Source organism: Musa acuminata, chromosome BXJ3-7 (genome assembly GCF_036884655.1).
Source record: "Musa acuminata AAA Group cultivar baxijiao chromosome BXJ3-7, Cavendish_Baxijiao_AAA, whole genome shotgun sequence".
NCBI classification, from domain to species: Eukaryota; Viridiplantae; Streptophyta; class Magnoliopsida; order Zingiberales; family Musaceae; genus Musa; species Musa acuminata.
In genome coordinates, this window is record NC_088355.1 from 10,546,176 (window position 1) to 10,562,595 (window position 16,420).

Consider the following 16,420-nt stretch of genomic DNA (forward strand, 5'->3'; position numbering starts at 1 on the left):
AATCAACGCACATCCTCCAGCTTCCATTAGCTTTTTTGACGAGGACTACATTGGATAGCCATTACGGGTATCTGGCTTCTTTTATGAAGCCTGCCACCAAGAGTCGAGCCACTTCCTCTCGCACGGCTACCTGCCGCTCCGGGACCTGTCGTCTCAGTTTTTGTTTTACCGGGAGGGCGTCAGGTGAGACCTTGAGGTGATGTAGGGCGATTTTTGAGTCGACGCCTGTCATGTCAAAGGGCAACTAGGCGAAGACATCAGCGTTCCTTTGTAGGAGGCCAACGAGCTGTCCTCGTTCTTGCTCGGGTAGCTCTGACCCGATCCTAACCGTCTGCTCCGGTCGATCCTCTAGCAGCGGCACACCGATGGTGTACCCCCTCAGCTCAAGATGGGGGGCTGGCTTCTGCGTTTCCCGGGGGTCTGCCAACGGCGATTCGATCCTGGCCTTCTTGTATAACGAGACGACGGTCAGGTAGCAACGCCGGGATTCTCGAGGACTCCCTGTGATCTCTCCGATCCCGGCGTGGGTCGGGAACTTCACAGTTTGGTAGTAGGTCGAGATGACGGCTCTAATTTTGTTGAGGGTCGGCCGACCGAGGATGACGTTGTATGCCGCGGGGAGATTGATTACGAAGAAAGTGGTCATTACTGTCTTCGATCTCGGCGGGGCCCCCAGGGTCAAGGGCAAAGTGATCGCCCCTAGTGGTGAGATTGAATCACCGGTAAATCCGATGAGCGCCGAGGATTTCGGCTTCATGTTGTCCCTGGATAGGCCGAGCTTCTGGAAGGCGTCGAAGTAGAGTATGTCGCCCGAGCTACCGGTGTCGACCATGATTCTTCTTACCTGCGCATTGGCGATTCTGGCTGATATCACGAGCGCGTCGTCGTGCTCGGCCTATTCAGATGTCCCGGTCGGGAAGGTGACGTTAGGCCCGGGCGTGTGTCTAGGAGCTTCGGTTGAGGCGGCTCTGGCGTATGCCTTCTTTCTGGTCATGGAGTCCCCACCAAATGCGGGGCCGCCTGTTATTACGTCGATGTGTCGCTTGACGGGACCCTCCGGGCGTGGCGAAGGTTCCTTGTCTGGGCGGAGGTACTGGCCGAGGTGCCCCCTATGGATGAGCTCCTCGATCTGTCTCTTTAGCTCCCGACACTGTTCAGTGTCGTGCCCATGTTGCCGGTGGAAGCGACAGTACTTAGATTGGTCCGCCAACGCCCGCAGACTTCTCATCGGGTAAGGTCCTTTGAGCAATCCCTTCTCCCTTATGTGAAGGAATATTTCTGTTCGGGACGAGTTCAAGGCTGGGAGAGGGGGCCTCGAAGTCGGCGGGTCGGATCGGTCCAACCTGCGCCGAGATGCCGCGGGTTGCTGTTGTCAGGGCGGCTCTGACTTGGTCCCTTTGTGTCCCCCGGGTCTCCCGGCCATCCATGCTTCCGCGGCGACGAACTGGCTGGCATGTTGGAGCATCTCGGGTACCGTTGTGGGGGGTCGCTCCACTAGGGACCAGAAGAACCGGGAGGGTCGTAAGCCTATCATGAATGCCTGCATCAATAGAGAAGGGTGAGCGTCTCCCTCGGATCTGTGTCGTGAAGCGGTTCAAGAAGTGGGAGAGGGACTCATCCTCCCTTTGGTTGAGCCCGAGGAGCAATGCCACGGACGGCTTCGGGCGGGCATAGGCGAGGAAGTTGAGCTCAAAGTCCCGGGCGAGCTGGTCAAAGGAAGAGATGGTCCTGGCCTTGAGACCGCCGTACCATGCGCGGGCCGGTCCCCTCAAAGTCGTTGGGAACGCCCTGCACATCAAGGCGTCAGAAGTCCCATATAGCGCCATTTGGGCGCGAAACGCGGCTACGTGATCCGCGGGGTCAGTGGCGCCGTCATAGGCATCCAGAGATGGGAGTTGAAAGTGTGGTGGGATGGCTTGATCTTGTATCTCGGGTGCGAACGGGGACCCTTGGTATCCATCCGCTCCGGGCTCCCCTTTCGACCTACGCATCTCTTGTTGCACTTCGTTGAGGCGTTGGTTGAAGAGACGCAACTGGGCTTGCAGGGCTTTCGTCGGGTTTGCGGACGACCGCTCGGGCTCCGGGTGACTTGACGTGCCTTTCGCCTCTCGTTGAGCGACGTGCGCATCCGGGGGGCGGGTTCTCGCTGTTGCAGAGGTCGGGTTGCATGTGGGGGCGTTGGCTGGGAGACGAGCGGGATGATAGTCTGCACCACACCCGCTAGTGCCCGCACTTGGTGGGCAAGATCGTGGAAGACTTCGGGCGAAATTGATGGTGGGCCGACGGGGGCGTCGGGCAGCGACAAGCCCGGGTCGTTGAATAGCCGCTAGTATCGCTCCGAAGTTGTGGCGGGGCGTTCGTCTCAGAGCTCCTCCTGTGAGGGGTGATCCCTTGGGGTCCTGACCGAGCGTGACCCCGTGGCTGCGGGTTCGCCGAAGTGGGTCTGTTGATCAGTCGACATTCGAGCCCTCCTTCTAGCGCCAATTTGTTGCGAGGGGCAACTGTATGCCGTGGGCTCAGGGCCGATGTGTCTTGGTTCAGGTCCGAATGTGCGAGGATCTGGCGCTATGCTCCTTGGGCCAGCTGGGGTGGTCGGTCGAAGCTGTCCGGATGGGATGTAGTGTGAGGGGTGGAGCCTTGGCGTGGCGTCAGAAAGGTGTGACCTCGCCCTGGTTCTTGCACACAGGTCGGGTCGGGAGCTCAACCCGACCCCTTTCAAATTTTATATTTTAGGTCGATGTGTGTGTAGTTGGCTCAACTATTGACAGATTCGTCGGATGAATATTTTCCCTCTCATTTTCTTTTTCTCTTCTTCTTCATCATTATTATTTTTTTATTTGGATTATAGAGGCATATTTTATGTTGCTTAGTTAATCCTGATATTGTTAACCTGCTTTTTTATAAGCTTGTTTTAGCTATGTAAAGCGTTTTGGGCCATTACACGATAGGCTTAATGATGAACTTTTTGATCCCTAAGGTTGCGCAAATCGGTATGCATTTATTATATAAAGCAAATGAAGAATTTATGTCATGTTATAGTTGTTTGTTTTTGTTTTTTTAAGTATTTTACTTTGTTGAAACACTTTTGTTCTTGTCGCAGTGTGAGTTATCAATACACTGCACAACCCTCGTTGACGAAACACAAAACGAAAAGGAAAGAAGACATGGTATAGAACTCTTTGTTTATTAGAACATCAAGACTGGAATTCTGCTATTAATTTTCCTTTTTTTTGCAATACGCAACAACAAATAGGAAATAATTGCAAGATGTTTACAGATTATTCTCCAAGTCTCGAATTCCATCCCCTTGCAGTGGCCTTCTTCCCGACCACATCCCTGGAAAAGACGACGATGACGACGTCTCTCCGATGGTCGTCGCTGAGGAGGCAGACGAACTCGCAACACTCCTCTCGCTGGAGTCGGCCTCGGTCCGGCAGACCGGGCACGTGGAGCTGGAGAGCAGCCACCGGTCGATGCACTCCGCATGAAACGTGTGCTGGCAAGCCGGCAGCATCCGCAGCGTCTCCCCTTCCTCCACCGTGCTCAGGCACACGGCGCAGTCCAGCGACGTCCACTTGCCCTTGCCGTCGCCGTCACCATGGCGATAGGCGAAGGAAGGGAGAGCGGCGACGGCGGAGGGATCGAGGCCAGCCTTGGGTCGTCGGTCATGGGCAGGGCCTGCGGGAGGAAGCTGAGGCAGGAGACGGTACCGGACGTAGACGAAGACTACAAAGAGGACGACGAAGCCGCTGAAGGAGAGGCCGATGAGCTCGATGGTGGCTTTCAGATTGCAGCAGGCTGTTTGGTCTGCCATAAGGATCGCTTCGCCGTGGAGAACTCACCTTGCTGTTTATCTGCGAGTGATGGCATCCGTGGAGGCATTTCTATCTTTCCACATAGAGTTGACTCGACTCGGTGCGATAAGAACGGTAACCCTTTCTTCTTCTAATCCACATAGGAATCTCCGTTGATTCGTGCTTTATATTTAGGAATTAGAAGGAAAGGGATAGATACATATAGGTCGAGCTCAGCCTTCGCCTAGAAAAGAACATAAAGTATATATATCTTATGAGAGAGATGATACAATTTGGAAAGTAGCTAAACAGTGTGCTATGAAGGTATATTTCTACGGCTGTTTGCCTTTTCCATGATTATTCTGCAGGCACGCAGCGGAGTTTTAGTTGCACATCCAACCTACACATACTTCGATAGATACATGGAAGATGTACATCTGAACAACAAATAAAATATAGGAAGCAATCATAGCTTACAAAGTTGGTTTCGATCTTCAACTGGTTGTTGTCTTGTTGATGATAGTGAGAAATGAGGAACCGAGCTGGGGGCTTCTTCTACGAAGCCATATGCGCATCTAAGAATCGGTAACGTTGATCATCCACTTCCATCTCATCTGTCAGGGAGTCATAGAGAATGTGCTTGACGAGATCCTTTCTTGAGATTTCAACCAGAAACGGGACATAAAAGTTGTACTAGTCTGTTGGTGTGCGATCTATGGTCGAGAAGAACACGAAATGGTAAAGCAATGAATGAAGATCACCAAAAGAGGCACTCATCTTCAAATCCATCAATGGCGAGGAGCAGAGGAAGCAGAGGGAGGCTTGTCGGTGATGCTGTCGTGTTTCTCTTCCCCTTGGATTCGTGCAGGGATGTGGAACCCTGAGAAACTGGCAACGGACGTGAATCCTATGGGTGACGTGCATGGATGAACCTTTGTTTGCACCCGGTGATCAGCTCCGGCGTCGACAGTGTCCTCCCGGGCATGAACCACGGGCGAGTTACCGGACTGAAGGGGCCCCCTCTGAAAGAAAAGCTGGCTTTGGCCGAGCACCGAGTGCAGTGGCACCGCCGAACCGAACGCTTCTTCTCCACCTCGGCCACTCGATTCCACCACATTCCATGGGACAATCCGCTGGTTCTGTTCGGCCAAACCGGTTGAGACAGAGGCTGCGTTGAATGCCAAATTGGCGGAGCTCAAGAAATGAGCATCGGACGTGGCAGCATTTGGGCTCCGGAGGCATTGGGCGTGGTGGTGCTGCTGGTGGCCGGATTCCAGAGTGTGAAAGACTGGGTCTTGGAAGGATTGGAGGGAGAGGCGGAGGTCTTGAGCTTGGCTACTGGTTCGTGATGGAAGGTCTGACAAGTAGCTGTCTAATCTGATGGAAGGGGTAGCAAATGGAGCCGCAGTAGCAGAAGCCACCATGGGGCAGAAGAACTTGATGACATCGGCAAGAGTTTCGGAGTCCAAAAGCGGAGCCCCAACTGCAAATGGCTCCCCGCTAAACTCCGTCATGCTCTGCTCGGTGGAGGGGAATTGATCGGACGGCGGAGGACGGCAGGAGGAAGATGCAGTGTGGGGGGCGGTGAGGTTGGAAGCAGAGGGGGTCCAGGGAGGGAGTTCGGCGAGCTTGTCGATGGCGGCCTTGGCGTTCTTAATGAGCCAGTCGACGGCCTTGCTGGGACGGTCGTAGCCAAGGCGGTCTTGGACGTCATAGAACTGGATTGCAGTGTGGGCGGAGAGGCGGACGCGGCGGTCCCGAAGGCCCTTGGCGGTGCACACCTTGCTGTGGCGGTCCTTGCGGCCGGTGGACCGCACGATGTGGCCGGCATGCACCTCTACGATCTCCCCGACCGAGCCGCCCCGCACCCAGTCGTTCAACGAACGGTTCTGCGGCCTTTGTTGATGGTGGTGGAGACTGAGCTGGTTGTAACCGAGGCCGTGATGGCTATGACCCTTCCCCATCCCTCTCAGGAAGGCGGACGTACTCGGACGACGAAGCCGTGGCAGCTGAAGACGACGGAGGAAAACACAAGCTGGTGGTGCATATGATGAATCTAATTGAATGCGGAAGATACTAATTCCTTCTCCTTCGTCTTACATTCCTGTTCCAGCCTTCGATCCTTCGGACTTACGGCTAGTAGTAGATTTTGTTGACCTCAGATTCCTTTTGCCGCCCGCTTCTTGTGCTTCTCCTGCCGCTTCTTCCAAAAGTTCTGAACGTCCAACTCCATGTATCCAAACACCCATTACCTCAGCTCTTAAACCACCACCAACACAATCCTCTCTGAGATTAAAACATCTAAAAGGAACACAAGGAGCACAGGGACTTATCACTGCTACTTCAGCTCGGATCTTGCAAGGTGATCAACAGCACGGCCGAGGACAAAGTAGATATCTTCGACCTGAGACTGTTTCAAGAGGAGAAGCACAACCGGCGGAAGAAGAGGGTTTGGGTTTTCGTTGGAGGGAAGCAGATAGAGAAAGCTTCGGGTGGGCCTGCACCTAATATACGAAAGAAGAACCCAACCTGTCGATGCCAGCTTTGGGAAGACGGTAGGGAGAGACAGTGAGGGAGAGGGAGGAGGAGGTGAGAGAGGGCAAGCGCTACAGCTAAAGGATCCTCACGATAGCACCCATCTCCCAGACAAAACCCCAACAAAATCAGCAGCCTTAGACTGCCGAGTTCTCAGTGAGTCGTTGTAGAGCTAAGAAAAAAGCGCAACGTTCCTCACTCGATCTATGTTTCTCTGTGTCTCTGTCGTTTCCTTTGGAGCTTTCGTCAGTGAGTCTTGACACCTTTTGCTGTTCCACTGACTCCTTAATACTCCATTGCCAAACCGCCTTGCGTCCGTCCTTTCCCCTTCTCTTCTCCCAAAGCCACCGTCGTCAACTGTAATTTAATCGGATCCAATGATCGTCCAATCTAAATCTAATTTAATTGGATCACTTTCACCACAATCCGACCCACTAGCTAATGGACCGGGTTCAAAACCAACGATGTGTTTATTGGCGGGTCAGGTCCGGTTCATTGCATCTCTGCTCGACACGTCCCGTTTCCCGTTCCCTGTGGAATACCACCGTGATATGAAACGGCATGAATTGGAGGTCGGCGCTGACGAGAGCTTCGGCCATGGCGGCATCCCCCGGCCCAAACCAGAACGCCCTCTCCAATCTCGCCGCGTCGGGCCGCAGCAGCCACCGGCTCCTGCGCCTTGCCCAGCAGCTCCGCCTCTACCGGCCCTCTCCCCTGTCCTCCGATGCCGACGAGACCGTGGTCGATGACCGCGGCAAGGTCTTCTCCGCCATGGCTCTACCGGAGTCTGCCGCCGCCGCCGCCGCCGCGCACCTCACCGGCAGCGGTGCTACGGAGAAGCTCGCCCCCAAGCGGGCCGCGGTCCTCGTTTGCCTCTTCGAGGGCGACCGCGGCGAATTTCGCGTCATCCTCACCAAGCGCTCCTCCAACCTTTCCACTCACTCCGGTGCTTCTATTCTCCCTTTATAAACCCTGTTTGATTCCATTAAATAGGGGGACCTTCAGCCTGGGGATGGAAGGTGTGACCTTTTCGCCCAATTTTGGGATGTGGGTGCAGGTGAAGTCTCGCTTCCAGGGGGCAAGGCGGACGAGGGCGATGCGGACGACCGGGAGACGGCATTGAGGGAAGCCAAAGAAGAGATTGGGCTTGATCCGTCCCTTGTCACCATCGTCGCCGTCCTCGAACCTTTCTTATCTAAGGTATCAATAGTCGTACCAATCTCAAAGATAATTGTCATATTCTTCAACTGTTAATAAGCAAATTTGCTCAATTTATCATCAATTCAGTCTACATAGTTTCAAATACATATTGATCTGATGCTGAAATTGAGCAGGCAACAGGGGGTAGGAGCACTTGAAAATTATTATGACTGCATACTTTAAATCGTGAATATTACTATTTGCAATCCCTTTTTTTTGTTATTTACAACCCTACGTTAAGAAATTTGAATATTCCTAAGGTATCCGTTCATCAATAGACATATATATCTCCTTAATTTATAACTTAATTATAATAAAATCTTTTCACTCCTTGCCTATAATCTCTTTTTTTTTTCCTTATTCTTCTCCTCATCCTCTTAATCGCCAAGGGTGTCATAAAATGATGAGAAAAAGACGGATGATGAAATGAGACAAATTGAAGATCGAAGAGGAGGAAGTGAGAAATAGTTTTTAACGTTTGTTATAATGATTTAATATTTCTAGGGTTACGTACGTTCTGTAATAACTAAGAAGAAATAATTTTCTAAGTCAGTTGCAATAACCTTGAAGATGTTATGTTCCGGGCCTTTTCAAACGATCCTTTAGGGTGCGCAGGCAGGAGCTGTGGAGAAGGAAGAAAAGAAAAAGATAAGGGCAAAAACAAAATTAAAACGGTTGTAAATAATAATATATTATTTTTTAATTTTTAAGGGATTATGAGTAGTAAGAAAGCGGCTCTAAATAGTAAGCTCCTAAATCTTTAGTAATTGAATACTTATAAGTTGCATTTGTTGCTGAGCTTTCTGGGTTGTTCTTACTTCAGTAATCTGTTGTTGGGGGAAGGATGTTGCAGGGGAACTATATACTGCACATAATCCATTTCTTTATCTACTTAAATTGATTGGTTGATGGCAAATCAATTGGATGATACATGGTCCAATAATATAAGAGACAAAAGCTACACAAACATTATTCCTCATTTGAATGATCTCCTCACCCGATGTTACATAAATTCAATCATTCACTATGTAGTTCAGGAGCTTTGGAGGTAAAAAAGAAGTGGCTACCTCAAGCAATAGATTCTATTGCTGATGTTTGTGATTGGAATAGGATCCTTATTTTGCTAGTTAGGTTTTCCAAAGCTTTATTCTCTGATACACTTTGTACCATCAACAAGCATAATACACATACCATTAATGATAATTATTTGATGTGCATTTTTAAAGTGGATCATGTACAGGATAGGTAATATACATCTCGACTGCAAGTACCACAAAAATATAAAGATGTGCCAAAGTATTAGCACTTTTGTGTTTGAATAAGATCAGATCAACTAAATGCAAGTTTGTGCTCATGCTGAAGCAATCAATTGCCTAGAGGTTGTGGCTTGGATCTTAGGGAGTAATAATTGTCCATGCTTGTTACTTTATCCCGGGTTCATCTATTAAACATGAAGAAGTGTCTGTAACTTCAGCTTCTTGCAGCAACCAAACTCCCTTTAATTGCCTTAGACATTGCAGCATCTTTCGAGACTCATCCCTGTATTCGCCATACCAGTGACCCAACTCCTTTTAATTGCTTTGGACATCACAGCATCTTCTGAGAGTCGCCCCTGTAATCGGCATACTTCCAAACAAGCAGGCATTCAGACCGGCTGCAAACACCTCTGAGGTGGATGAAATATTCGATGTGCCTCTGGAGATGTTCTTGAAGGTATCTTTATTTTATTTTATTATTTTGTCGTAGTTGTCAATACACCATTCTTGATTTAAATATTTGTTTTTAAGGGTCCTACTCATTGTATTTGCAGGATGAGAACCGGAGGTCAGAGGGAAGAGACTGGATGGTCAACTATCTGGTTCATTACTTTGATTACATAGCAGGAAATAAGAAATTTGTGATATGGGGTCTGACTGCTGGAATTCTAATTCGTGTTGCATCAGTTGTTTATCGGAGGCCGCCTTCTTTCATCGAGCAAATTTCTAAACTATAGATCCCAGGTTTTACCAATGGGAATTCTTTGGTTCCAGCTACTCAAATTCCATTATGATGACAAAGCAGTAAATAGAACTGTAGTATTAATTGTAAATTTCTCAATGGCTTTCTGAATCTGTCTGCAGTATTCTTATGTTCTCATTCAAGGGGAAATTGATGGAAATTATCAATAATGTGGCCAGTGAAGTTGTTCCTTGTCTTAAAATTATTAAAGCTGGGAAGCTAATCAATAAATAAGCAGGCTAATTTTATTTTTATCTTCCTGTCAGATGTAAGAAAGAGTATTGGCAATCAGATACATTGCATGTATGCTTTTCTCACTAACTTATTAGCAATCCTGACATGTTGAGATGAAACATAATAAAATGATATGTGGTTGATGTGAACTGTTACTTTGTCGATTAAGTATATAGTATTTAGATTTGAATCTACCATGGCATTCATGAATGACTGAATTGGATTCTTCCAGCTTCAATGTGCTAGTGAACTTAATAGGACTACAGCAGCTGAATCAGGATGATCAAATAGTCAGTACATCAAATCATAACAGTACTACACTCAGCATGATATCTCCCATGGAATTAGCTCGCAAATATCTTCATGTCCGCTCTGAAGCTTTGCATCACCTTCTCAGGCAAAGAAATCAGCACCTTGAATCCATTCTTCTTCTCCACCTCATCTGCGCCATTAAGCAAGAGAAAACAAGGCTCTAAGCTGCCAAGTAACCTCCAGGAGAGCGGCATCACGCTCACCGGACCACCCCACCCGAAATCGATGTCGGAGTGGCCCAAATGCCTCCAATCCGTGAAGGCGCTCACCCGCTTCCCGGCTGTGATCCCCTCGGCGTAATGGAGTTGTTGGAAGTCGATGTAGGACCTCACGTACTCATCCGTCACACTCTGCTTGCTTGTCTTGATCGACCTTGCCGTCTCCCACAGTGGTTGCTCCATTAGTTCTCTGGCGCTCAGCTGGACGTACACGGGGACGCAGACATTGCCCCAATACCCCGCGGGAAGTGCCGGTGCCGGTTTAAGTAGTCTCCTTATGTTCATGGAGTACACCAATTTCACGACCTCGTCCTGGGGAGTTCCTGAAGCTTTGATCCTGTATTAACAGGATTCTCATAGCAGAAGGTTCCCATTTGCACCATTCCAACAGAGTGAAACCTCTGAAGAAGAAGAAGAAGAAGAAGAAGAAGAAACGGACGTACCTGGCGCGCCATATGTAAGCACTCAAAGCTTCGAACGTGGTGCAGCTAGAACCGGCCTCCTCCGCGAGCCGGTTCCTGAGTCGCTCCATGCACGCCTCGCTCACATGGAAGCACTCCCTCACCAGCGGACCCTCGATGCTCGCTTCCACCACGTCGTACGGTCCGGAGCGGGCCACGTCGCCGTCGAACCCCAGGACGTGGCGGAACAGGGGCACCTCCACCCGAGCCGGACTCCTCGGTCCCAGCAGCTCGGCCCGCTCCCAGACAGGCTCCACCGCCGGTCGCTCAGCCCCGCGCGCGAAGCCCGCCACCGCGCTTAGGAACTGGGTGAACCCGGCGCCGTCGCAGAGGGCGAGGTGGACGCACGCGCCGAGGGCGAACCCGCCGCACGCGAGCCGAGTGACCTGTATCGCGAGCGGGTGGGCTAGCGCCTCGGCGGGGGCCGGGTCGGGCGCGAACCGGTCGAGGAGGGGCGATCCGGGCCGGGCGCTTAGCTCGGCGAGGGTGAGCGGCGAGGCGGCGCGGGTGAAAGGGATGCCCGTGGCGGGAGGCCTGACCTCGTGGCGATTGTCGGAGGGGCGGCGGAAGAGGGAGGCAGCAAGGGGAAAGAAGAGAGGGAGGGTGGCGGAGAGTGCGGCGGCGACGATGTCGGCAGGGTCTGCGGCGGAGGGAGAGGGAGAAGGGGCGTAGAGGCGGAGGGTGCGGAACGGAAGGTGGAGGATGCGGTCCGTGTCGAGGTGGGAAAGGGGGAGGGGTTGGTGGCAGGAAGGGAAGGGCGAGGAAGGGTAGACGAGGGTGGTGCCCAAGATCTGAATTTCCACCATACTCTCCTCTTTCTCGTGGAGTTCGCTTAGCCTCGGGAGCGAAGCTCAAAAGCGAAGGTTTGGCGGAGTTGGGTGGATGCGTTGGGGCTTGAAGCTGTCCAAGTGGATACTGGAGTGCCAATAACGATCGATGGTAGGTGAAGTGGCGAAACGGGCTTTATACTTAATAAAATAAAATATTTAATCAGTGATAAATAGAAGAGTTATGATTTTTTTATTAAAAAAATTAACGATATAGGAAAAGAAATAAAATTAAATATTTTACTTTCATAAATATAAAGATCCTAATATAATCTTTTAAATATAAAAATTACGATACTAAAGATAATTAATTATAAGATTGTTACGGTAAGTAACTTTTTAGCCGTGACTTCGGGGTCGACGCGGCTGGTTCAGGGCTCCAAATGACTCGGATCAGACGTGACTCCCTTTGAAGTCCCGGGGCGGTGGATGCGGGGGATCTCGCTGGGAAACTCCGCCTTGTCGAGCAGGTTTAACAGCGGTCGGGTGCCTGCACACAGGTCGGGTCGGTAGCTCGGCCCGACCCCTCCGACGATCAAGTCAGTGGGGAGAAGTATAGTATTGAGAGATCGATCCCCCCCCCCCCCCCTCTTTTCGGTTGGGAGTCGGGGGGTATTTATACAGGGGGTTTGATGTTACCTGATGGGCCATCCTACAGGAGGAGGGTCGTACCTCTGATGGCGTCTGTCGTCGTCGCGGGCGTTGCGTGGAGAGCCGAGCTTCGACAGGGTGAGGGGAGCGTCGGTCAGCCGAGGGGGTCTGGGTACGGTGGGTGTGGGCGCATGTCGTGTCGTCATTAACGTTCGTTCTGGGGCAGTGTGCCGCACATGGTGTTCGACATGAGGGGTGTATTACGTCAAATCCGGGGTGCTATGTCAGGTCAGTTTTTTACCCCTATCAAAGATAATATGTAATTAATCCTGATGAATTATCGGAGGAGATGACGTTTACCAAAGTCACTACATTTCCGCAATAATCAACCTAAGACTGCATTTGTAACAACAGCATGGAAGTGTCTGCATGTTTTGCATGGCCAAAAAAAAAAAATTGCATCCAGAAATCATAAAAGAGTCGCAATTCAAAATAAATGCATGTTGGGTCCACTTGGACAATTTGGGCCATAAGCCCAAATCAACTAATTGGAGATTAGAGAGAACGAAATTAGGGTGAGATTAGAGTCCGAGCGTGCAGCGTGCGACGGCGTGATGAGAAAAGAGGAGAGAGAAATATAGAGGGAAAGTAAGATTTCTGAGTTTTTCTGCTTGACGATCGGTGGTCAAACGTTGTCAGTTTCGGCCCAAATTTTATGTGGAGAATCCTTGCAGCAAACTCTACAATCCTAACGGTGTTGATATGCAGTTTACCCTCTCTAAGGTACTTTTCTGCGATATCCATTTTGTGAGACTTAGAATTCTTTTTGGATGAGATCCACCTATATGCTGAAGATATGCTATTCTTGAGTCAAGATCTATGTTCTTGATGTTATTCTGATCCTCTAGTTATTCTAGAGAAGACCTATTGTAAACCTGTTATCATTATTCTTGATAGTGGAAGTTTGAGGTGGACTACGGTCCCGTGATTTTTTCCACATTGGGTTTTTCACGTTAAAAAGATTTGGTCTCACTGTGTGATTAATTTATTGCTCTATTGTTTATGTTGTGCTGATTGATATTAGCATTTTGATATCAAGTTGATATTTTGATGAGGAACCTATTTTGATACACAAAGAGGGAAAAGAATTATTCCGTATTAACAAGTTTCTTCCCAACAAGTGGTATCAGAGCATCAGGTTGTTTGGTGCTAGTTTTCTTGTGTGATTGAAATGGAGCAGTCAGATGGTATGATTAAATTGAACTCATCAAATTATTCCACTTGGAGGCGTCTAATGGAAGATTTGCTCTATTGCAAAGATTTGTATAAGCCTATCAAGGTTAAAGATAAACCTTCTATTATGGACGATGAAGAATGAGAAGTTCAACATAGAAAAGCTATTGCCTATATTAGAAGATGGATGGATATAAACTTGCATGAGCATATTTCAGATGAAATCAGAGCTTGATGTTGTTTGGCAAAGGTTAGAAAATCTCTTTGCGAAAAAGACAGTGGGAAATAGAATTTCTCTCCTCAGAAGGCTTGTAAATTTGAAGTATAAAGATGGTGGTAACATTGTTGAGCATATAAGCCTATTTCAGAGTCTTGCAAACAAGTTGGTTGCTATGAAAATGAATATAGATGATGAGATGCAGGAATTATTACTTCTCAGTTCTTTACTAGAAAGTTGGGAAACATTTGTGGTGACTATTTGTAACTCCACGCCAGAGGGGACTCTAACCATAGATATGGTTAAAGACAGTTTGCTAAATGAAGATGCAATAATGAAAGAATAGGGTGAATCTTCTTCTGGTGAATTTGTTACTGAAAAACAAGAAAGACGTGGAAGAAGTCATAGTAGAAATTCATATGGTTATAGAGGAAGATCCAAGTCTAGAAGAGATATCAAATGTTTTCACTGTAATAGGTCAGGTCACATGAAGAAAGAGTGTAGGTTTTGGAAGTGAGAACAGAATGAAATGAAGAAAAATGAGAAAGAGATCAATACAGTTGCTGCTGAAGGTAATATCACTATTGTCTGTGATGAAGGTTGTGTTAGCCTTGTAGCTCAGGACAGTAATTGGGTAATTGACTCTAGTGCTTCATTTCATGTTACTTCTCATGGTGATTTCTTTAGATCTTACAGTGCTGATAATTTTGGTAATGTCATAATGGGAAACAATGGTACATCTAAGATTGTGGGTATTGGAGATATTTGCTTGGAGACCAGTATTGGGAGCAAATTGATACTCAAAGATGTAAGACATGTTCCAGATATTCGTCTTAACTTGATATCTACATGTAGACTTGATGATGAGGGCTTTGCACATTATTTTGGTGAAAGTAAATGGAAACTCACTAAAGGTTCTCTAATTGTGGCAAAAGGAAAGAAGATTAACTCTTTTTATGTCATGGAAGCTAAGCTACACAAAGGAGAGATTAATGCAATTCGAAAAGGTGAAAGTATAGATCTTTGGCATAAGAGGCTTGGACATATCAACGAGAAGAGACTTCAAACTCTTGCTAGAAAGCAGTTCTTACCAGAGTTGCAAGGTACATCTCTTAAATCTTGTGATCATTGCTTAGTTGGAAAAACACATAGAGTTGCATTTCAGACATATCCATCATCTAGAAGATCTGATGTTATTGATTTAGTTCATACTGATGTTTGTACTATGCAAACTAGAACTCTTGGAGGTGCTCTTTATTTTATTACTTTTATTGATGACCATTCTAGAAAAGTTTGGGCTTTTGCTTTGAAATCTAAAGACCAGGTACTCGATGCTTTTAAGGAGTTTCATGTCAATATTGAAAGAGAAACTGACAGAAAGCTAAAGTGTGTTCGATCAGATAATGGTGGCGAGTACAGGGGTCCTTTTGAGAATTATTGTAGGTTCCATGGTATCAGGCTTGAGAAAACAGTTCCTTAAACTCCTCAGCAGAACAGTGTGGCAGAAAGGATGAACAAAACCATTGAAGAAAGGATTAGGTGTCTGCTTTCCCATGCCAAGTTACCAAAGTCATTTTGGGGGGAGGCTATGAGAACTACAGTTGACCTGATAAATCTTTCTCCATCAGTTCCTCTGCAATGTGATATTCCAGAGAGAGTATGGAGAGGAAAAGATATATCTTATAATCATTTGAGAGTCTTTGGGTGTAAAGCATTTGTTCATATTCCCAAAGATGAGAGGTCCAAGCTTGATAATAAGGCAAAAGCATGTATCTTCTTGGGATATGGTCATGAAGAGTTTGGGTACAGATTATGGGATCCAGTGAACAAGAAGATTATTAGAAGTAGAGATGTTGTGTTTCTTGAAGACCAATTGTTTGATGATGGTGATAATGTTGAGAAGCCAGAAACATCTGTTTATATTCCTTGGAGTTTGGGTCCAGTTCCTTCACCTGTAGTTCATGATGATAATGGGGGAGATGAACAAGAAGATTGTGGTGAGAATACTAGTGATGATACACCTACAGTTGATGATGCTGAACCAACTGAACAGGCACCTCCACCACCAGTTGAGATTCCATTGAGAAGATCCACTAGAGAGCGACAACCCTCTACCAGATATCCTCCACATGAGTATGTTATGCTTACTGACGGAGGAGAACCAGAAACTTACCAAGAAGCTATTCTACATGAGAATAAGAGTGAGTGGGTTAAAGCGATATCCTTGCTTGAGAACCACACCTATGACTTGGTAAAGCTGCCGAAAGAGAAGAAAGCTCTCAAGAATAAGTGGGTTTATAAATTGAAGACTGAAAATAATAGCTCACAACAAAGATACAAGGCACGACTAGTTGTGAAAGGATTCAGTCAGAAGAAATATTTTGACTTTGAAGAAATATTTTCTCCGGTTGTGAAAATGTCCTCTATCCGAGTTATTCTTGGTTTGGCTGCCCGCTTGAATTTAGAAGTTGAGCAACTTGATGTAAAAACAACATTTCTTCATGGTGACTTAGAAGAAGAAGTTTACATGGAGCAACCAGAAAGTTTCAAAGTCAAGGGAAAATAAAATCTGGTATGTAAGCTTAGGAAAAGCTTATATGGACTCAAACAGGCACATAGACAGTGGTACAAGAAGTTTGATTCCTTTATGATGAGCCAAGGGTATGATAGAACCACATCTGATCATTGTGTGTTTATGAAAAAATTTTCAGATGATGATTTTATTATTTTACAACTATATGTTGATGATATGTTGATTGTTGGCTATGATGTTGGAAAAATTGAAAAGCTTAAAAGAGAG

General features: G+C 47.6%; 4 protein-coding genes across 6 annotated transcripts; 1 reads left to right on the forward strand and 3 right to left on the reverse strand.

The window, feature by feature from the left end:
• Window positions 1-3,165: 3,165 nt before the first annotated feature.
• Window positions 3,166-3,814, reverse strand: LOC103991880 (RING-H2 finger protein ATL39-like). The gene has a single exon (XM_009411418.3). It carries the CDS (start codon window positions 3,812-3,814, stop codon window positions 3,272-3,274), a length of 543 nt encoding a protein of 180 aa, XP_009409693.2. The 3' UTR covers window positions 3,166-3,271.
• Window positions 3,815-4,134: 320 nt separating this feature from the next.
• LOC103991881 (transcription factor PCF5-like) lies at window positions 4,135-6,696 on the reverse strand. Its single transcript, XM_009411419.3, has one exon. The coding sequence runs from the start codon at window positions 5,756-5,758 to the stop codon at window positions 4,583-4,585; it is 1,176 nt and encodes a 391-aa protein (XP_009409694.2). The 5' UTR covers window positions 5,759-6,696; the 3' UTR covers window positions 4,135-4,582.
• Window positions 6,697-6,801: 105 nt separating this feature from the next.
• Window positions 6,802-9,781, forward strand: LOC135643662 (nudix hydrolase 15, mitochondrial-like). Of its 3 annotated transcripts, none has more exons than XM_065160916.1 (4): window positions 6,802-7,275; window positions 7,387-7,529; window positions 9,041-9,242; window positions 9,340-9,476. In XM_065160916.1, exons 1-3 carry the CDS (start codon window positions 6,891-6,893, stop codon window positions 9,197-9,199), a joined length of 687 nt encoding a protein of 228 aa, XP_065016988.1. In that variant the 5' UTR covers window positions 6,802-6,890; the 3' UTR covers window positions 9,200-9,242; window positions 9,340-9,476. The 3 variants fall into 3 exon arrangements, with proteins under 3 accessions (XP_065016988.1, XP_065016989.1, XP_065016987.1); XM_065160917.1 differs by having other exon boundaries at window positions 9,050-9,242; XM_065160915.1 differs by having other exon boundaries at window positions 6,804-7,275; window positions 9,123-9,242; window positions 9,340-9,781.
• Window positions 9,782-9,963: 182 nt separating this feature from the next.
• On the reverse strand, window positions 9,964-11,672 carry LOC103991628 (3'-N-debenzoyl-2'-deoxytaxol N-benzoyltransferase). The gene is made up of 2 exons (XM_009411134.3): window positions 10,735-11,672; window positions 9,964-10,628 (listed from the first exon to the last, which is right to left on the reverse strand). Exons 1-2 carry the CDS (start codon window positions 11,556-11,558, stop codon window positions 10,106-10,108), a joined length of 1,347 nt encoding a protein of 448 aa, XP_009409409.2. The 5' UTR covers window positions 11,559-11,672; the 3' UTR covers window positions 9,964-10,105.
• Window positions 11,673-16,420: the final 4,748 nt, after the last annotated feature.

Excerpts from the sequence above, each read along its gene's own strand:
- LOC135643662 (XM_065160915.1), top strand. The coding sequence starts at position 6,891 with ATGAATTGGAGGTCGGCGCTGACGAGAGCTTCGGCCATGGCGGCATCC. Across the intron at positions 7,276-7,386 it reads CAACCTTTCCACTCACTCCG|GTGAAGTCTCGCTTCCAGGG; the intron begins GTGCTTCTATTC and ends ATGTGGGTGCAG. Across the intron at positions 9,243-9,339 it reads CTCTGGAGATGTTCTTGAAG|GATGAGAACCGGAGGTCAGA; the intron begins GTATCTTTATTT and ends TTGTATTTGCAG.
- LOC103991628 (XM_009411134.3), bottom strand. The coding sequence starts at position 11,558 with ATGGTGGAAATTCAGATCTTGGGCACCACCCTCGTCTACCCTTCCTCG. Across the intron at positions 10,629-10,734 it reads GCTTACATATGGCGCGCCAG|GATCAAAGCTTCAGGAACTC; the intron begins GTACGTCCGTTT and ends CTGTTAATACAG.
- LOC103991881 (XM_009411419.3), bottom strand. The coding sequence starts at position 5,758 with ATGGGGAAGGGTCATAGCCATCACGGCCTCGGTTACAACCAGCTCAGT.
- LOC103991880 (XM_009411418.3), bottom strand. The coding sequence starts at position 3,814 with ATGGCAGACCAAACAGCCTGCTGCAATCTGAAAGCCACCATCGAGCTC.